General features: G+C 38.4%; 1 protein-coding gene across 1 annotated transcript in view; it reads left to right on the forward strand.

Annotated features, from left to right (window-relative positions):
- LOC102765502 (chromosome unknown open reading frame, human C1orf50) overlaps positions 1 to 5,144 on the forward strand; it is a 7,230-nt gene extending 2,086 nt beyond the window's left edge. Inside the window, exons 3-5 of the mRNA XM_006762591.2 lie at positions 3,550 to 3,636; positions 4,153 to 4,284; positions 4,609 to 5,144. Of these exons, the coding sequence (XP_006762654.1) occupies positions 3,550 to 3,636; positions 4,153 to 4,284; positions 4,609 to 4,794 (405 nt within the window). The 3' untranslated portion in view covers positions 4,795 to 5,144. The remainder of the gene's footprint in view (positions 1 to 3,549; positions 3,637 to 4,152; positions 4,285 to 4,608) is intronic.
- The last annotated feature ends 897 nt before the right edge of the window (positions 5,145 to 6,041 follow it).

The raw sequence follows: 6,041 nt of genomic DNA on the forward strand, positions 1-6,041 counted from the left end.
CCAATTATTGGACACCCCCCCCCAACCCCTGGCTCCCAGACTGCAAGAGGGGGCAGGCCGAGCTGAGGGCCTCCCCCTCCCCCAATTTCGTGCACCGGGCCTCTAGTAAAGCTTATAATATCCATTTGGCCTTGATTATGTTCAAAGGTCTTTGTATATAATAATGTGCTCAAATTCCCTCACCATAAACATCTCTGTACTTCAGGGTTTTAAATTTTTTTTTTTTAATTAAGAAATATTCAGATGTTTAGGAAAGCCCCTTTGGTTCAAACCTTGTGCCTTCTCTTTTCTAGACAGGTAGGGAGCAAAGTATAATTTTTATGGATTAGAAGAATGTCATGTGTCTGTTTAATCAGATCACTCTTAGTGGGAGGGAGGCTTCCAGGGCCAAATTTTAGACAAACATTTTCATGGGTTACTGAGTAACCATCATGTTTATTACAATGTCCTGAAACAGAGAAAGAAGGAATATAGTTTTTGTTCTTCAGCCTATAGTTTAGTGAGATATAGAGGATGCATTATTTTGCTGCCTCCATTTCCCCCACATTATCATTGTTTGAGAAGCTGAAGCAAAAACCCTAGAGACAAACAAATTGAATCAAGAATATTTACTGCCTGTGTACTGAAATGTACTTTCCAGCAGGACTGACCTCTGACGTGCCTTTTACGTATTAATATGTGCTTAGAAAGCTCTGAAATTTGTAATCAGACTGATCTGTGTTCAAATCTTCAACTGCTATTTATTAGCTGTGAAATCTTGGACAGGCTGTTTCACCTTTCTGAGTCTGATTCCTAAAATGAGAAAGTGAAGTTGTCATATCCAACTTCATAAGACGTTACGAGAATTAAGTTATAATATATGTAAAGGGCCTTAGAATGATTGGGGCCAGAGTTTGTGCTTAGTAATTATGGGTACTCTCATTTCTGTTTTAATTAGGCTCTTATGTTTACAAGGAACAGATTTGCTGCCACCACCTTAAGAAAAACGAACTACTTTAGTTCTAGAAACCAGCTACTCTGTCATTGGCCATAAGGTACCTCATTGTCCTTGGAACAAAATGAAAATTCTTTTGTCATGGGCCATGATCTGGTCCCTGCTTTCTTTTTCACCCTCCCCACCCCCACCCCCACTAACTACTCTTCAGCTGCACTGGCTTCAGAAATGCCTGGAAGCTTAGCTAGTTTTTTGCATGCCTGGCCCATTCATTCAGATCCAAGACAATGTCACATCCTGAGTGAGGCCTTTTGTCTGTAGAAGGCTATATCCTACACCATCTAAATTATTAATGAGTGCCTCTACACATGCGTTCCAATTCCTGCAGTCCTCACCACTCCCTATTATTAAACCAGTTATTTCATTTGTTTTCTTTGATCTGCTTCTATCACATGACTATGGCAGTTTCCTTCATAACAGTGCATCATTATTCTAAGTACGTGTAATATTACCTTTAATTTTCTTTCTGGTGTCTGTATTACTCACTACAGGGCTGTGCTGTATAATATGGTAGCTACTAGCTATATAATGGCTGTTTAGGACTTGGAATTTATGGTTAGTGCAACTGAGAAACTAAATTTTAAATTTATGTAATATTAATTAACTTAATTTAAAAACCTGATAGTTATTGGAAACTTTTACCCGTAAGTATATTTGGAACAATTTGAGTATGTGAATCAACTCAGCTGTAAACTTTATGAAGTCCAAATATAGATCAAGTATTTCCAATGAAAATTTAGCATCCAAATTGATAGGTGCTGTGAGTATAAAATATAAACTTAATATAAAATATCTTACTAACAATTTTTATTTTATTATTTTTAAAATATATTTTTATTTATTTCAGAGAGGAAGAGAGAGGGAGAGAGAGAGAGAAAAACATCAATGATGAGAGAGAAGCATTGACCAGCTGCCTCCTGCATGACCCATACTGGGGATGGAGCCTGTAACCTGGGCATGTGCCCTGACCGGGAATCAGACCATGACTTCCTGGTCTATAGGTCAACGACGCTCAACCACTGAACCATGCCAGCTGAGCTTATTAACAATTTTTAAAATATTAATAATGTTGAAATGATAAGCTTTTTAAAAAAAAATTTTATTTTTTTAAAATATATTTTATTGATTTTTTTACAGAGAGGAAGGGAGAGGGATAGAGAGTTAGAAACATCGATGAGAGAGAAACATCGATCAGCTGCCTCCTGCACATCTCCTTCTGGGGATTGCCCGCAACCCAGGTACATGCCCTTGACCGGAATCGAACCTGGGACCTTTCAGTCCGCAGACCGACACTCTATCCACTGAGCCAAACCGGTTTTGGCAATGATGAGCTTTTGATATATTGGTTAAATAAAATGTTATTAGAATTAAGTTTATTTACTTTTAACACAGCTACAAGACAATTTGAAATTACATATGCAACTTGTTTTATATTCTAAAGGACAATTGCATTAGATTTTAAAGCTAGGAGAGATGGTGTAATCTTGACAAAGAAGGGACCTCTCTCTCATGTTTGTCAATGCATCCAGTGCTTAGCATGGTGTTTGACACACAGTAGTTACTAAATATATATTTGTGGAACAGATAAATGATTGACTCAACTTATTCAATTGTTTCTGTTCACTCATAACACTGGCTTATACCTGACTTTTACCTTAACCTCTCTCAACTAACTAGCAAATTCTGTTATTATTCTTTAGTTCAAATTCAAGTTTAGCCTCCTAATTTCTTTTTCTTAACTTAATTGTATGCCATTGGAAATTAATCAGCTTTTCTTGAACATAAGCTGAAAGCTTTTGACAGATTTCTGATGCCTGAGTGATAATCCTTCCCAATACATTAATTAGTCACACCATCTCTCCTAACTTTCAAATTTATTTATTTGAAGCAATTTCCCTTGCTTTCACACATTTTCTAGCACATGACAGGCGGTCTTATGTGTACATTGTAACTTTGTTTCAGGTCTACACCACAGACATTTTAAATAACAATTATGAATGTAAATATAAGTTCAATTGAGGTATTGATCAGATGAACAGATACTCTCTGTATTTAGCTAGATTCTTATATAACAGGTGATAAGAGCCATATCATACATGTCTGGATTTTCATTGAAAACCCAGCCCTGATTTTAGAAATGTTTAAATATGAGAAAATAAATGGAGACCTAAGAAATAAGCAAGGTTAGTGGGGTGGAGGGATGTATTAGATGGAATCAAATATACATAATGAGTATATTTGGTAGCAAGAGAGATCAGGGTATGTTGGTGGACCAAAGAAGTTCAGTGTTATTAGAACAGAGTGAAAAGGGTAGAAAGCTATGGGAAGTAGAAAAGAGCACTTAATTCTGTGGTGTGGGGTCGTGTCAGGGTTGGCTTCTCATTAGCAGTGCTATTTGAACTGGGCTTTGAGGTGAATGAGAATTCATGGGGGAATGGGGAGGTTGGGGAAAATATTTTAGGCATAAGTGAAGATGTTGATGCAACTCTTCATAATTGGGATCTAAATAAGAGCATCATAAGTCTGACCCACAGTTCAGTTTTTCTCACCTTTAGGCTGATGAATTCGTCCGGGCAAATGCCACCAACAAGCTAACAGTGATAGCTGATCAAATCCAGCATTTGCAAGAACAAGCCAGGAAGGTAAGTCATGGCTTTTAGGCAGGACTTCATTTCCCTCATTTAGTTCATAGGATTGACTGAACTTGCTTATGATCGTGTAGCTTGTCTTCAGTACTTTCTAGAAATATAGGGGTATTGAACAAAATAAAGTAAATCCAAGAGGTTAAGTATAATCTAAGTTTTTTCACTAGGAGAAAGTTCAGTGAGAAAAAGCATTTTGATGGGAAAATATGTTTTCAGTTACAAAATAATGTACTTACTACAGAAAATTAGGAAAGAAATACAAAAATCACTCAAAGCCACTAATGCTTAACATTTTGAAATATATTTCTTCTAAAGGAATTTTTGTAGCACAGTAAAGTTATAGTCTAATTTTTATCTCTGCAGAATCATCTGATCCCAGCAGTGACTTTTTTTATGGGGGAGGAAGCAAGATCATAAATATTAAACTGTTTCTAGATTTTAATTGGGATGATCACTGAATATGAGTGCCTGTTACCTCCGATACCTAATTTGTTACCTCTCTGTGGTTCTTAGGTATTAGAAGATGCTCGCAGAGATGCTGACTTGCACCATATAGCTTGTAATATGGTGAAAAAACCTGGCAACATTTACTATCTTTATCAACGGGAGAGTGGTCAGCAGTATTTTTCTATTATTTCTCCAAAGGTAAGAACATTTATTTTTGCACAAAAAGTCTTTGAGAAATTCTTGGCATGTGTGTAAAAATGTAGGCATAGGGGTTGGTAAATGGTTTCCCAGAAAATGGGAGGCGGTGTGAGCCACAATATGATTCTGAAAAACATACATGTGCTTAAATTATTTCACAGCCATTATGTCTGCAAAGGGAGGAATCCGTAATGTGTAATGTTAGGCTTTCCAGGATGATTCTGACTGGTCTGAAGTGAAAAGCCAAAAAAGAAATTTGTGGCATAATTATGAAATGTCTTTACATCTTATCCTAATCAGAACTGACTCCTTTGCCTTCTCTAGGAATGGGGAACGAGTTGTCCACATGACTTCATTGGTGCCTACAAGCTACAGCATGACTTATCCTGGACTCCCTATGAGGATATGGAGAAGCAAGATGCTAAAATCAGCATAGTGGACAAATTGCTAAACCAGCCAATGGCCCTGCCTCCAACGCCTGACCCCAACTTCCAGGGACTGACTCACTGAAAATGGACTCTGACAAACAGCTCTCACGGCAAGGACCTGTCACCTCCTTATTGCCCCCATTCTCTGCCTTGAAGGGAGGTGGCGGGAGAATTGAGGATGTGTAAGTGAATCATGAACTTCTTGGAAGGAGACCCTATGTGATTGTAATGCTGTCATTATTAGTTTTAGTTGGGATGGTAATGAGTCACCTCAGTCTTTTTTGGGATCCTCTCTGGGTCACAGATACCCACCCAGCCAGTTTCAGCATACTGGCTAGTCTACTTTCCTTCTCCTTTGTCTCCTTCTCTTCTCCTAAGTCAGAGCATTAGAGAAAGAAGAGTTTTTTCTTCCCATAAAAAGGTTGGCAAGGATTTCCATAGGGGACTGGTTTTAATTTTTTTGGTAACTAGTGTTTAAGATTGGGTTTAGGCTACTTTAACAGTTTGTGCAGTTGAGCTTCAAATTCATCAGGGAGCTCGGCCGGTGTGGCTCAGTGGTTGAGTGTCCCCTATGAACCAGGAGGTCATGGTTCGATTCTCGGTCAAGACACATGCCTGGGTTATGGGCTTGATCCCCAGTGTGGGGCATGCAGGAGGCAGCGGGTTGATGATTCTCTCTCATCATTGATGTTTCTATTTGTCCCTCTCCCTTCTTCTCTGAAATCAATAAAAATATATTAAAGTAATAATAATAACAAATTCATCAGGGAACAAGAATGTTGTGTAATGGAGGATGATAAACAACTTGGCTTGGCTGCACTAGTGTGTGTGATTCTGGTATTTTTGTGCTATTGGTGAGGTTTGACTTGCCCTCTCTGCTCATTCTGCCTTGCTAGAGTGACTGGAGAATCTGAGAAAGCACAATGGCCAGATTTTGGGAGGGTCAGCCTCTCAACTCACAGAGTCTGCCCTTAGATCCTTGCTACATGGGTCTCCCAACAAGGGCAACTTTCTTCTATCCCCTCGCCAGTCCATTCTGCAAAGATCAGCTTGATCTTATCTAAGGTCACACAACTCATAAGCAATGGAGCACCCCTCCCCTTCACAAGATAGGTTTATTAAGGAGTCGGAGCTTGGGAGGACGGAGCTCCTAAGTGCCTAGAGCAGTGATGGCGAACCTATGACATGCGTGTCAGAGGTGACACGCGAACTCATTTTTTTGGTTGATTTTTCTTTGTTAAATGGCATTTAAATATATAAATAAATATCAAAGATATACATTTTTGTTTTACTATCGTTGCAAATATCAAAATATTTCTATATGTGGTA

The sequence above is a fragment of the Myotis davidii genome, unplaced genomic scaffold (assembly GCF_000327345.1).
Source record: "Myotis davidii unplaced genomic scaffold, ASM32734v1 scaffold458, whole genome shotgun sequence".
NCBI lineage: Eukaryota > Metazoa > Chordata > Mammalia > Chiroptera > Vespertilionidae > Myotis > Myotis davidii.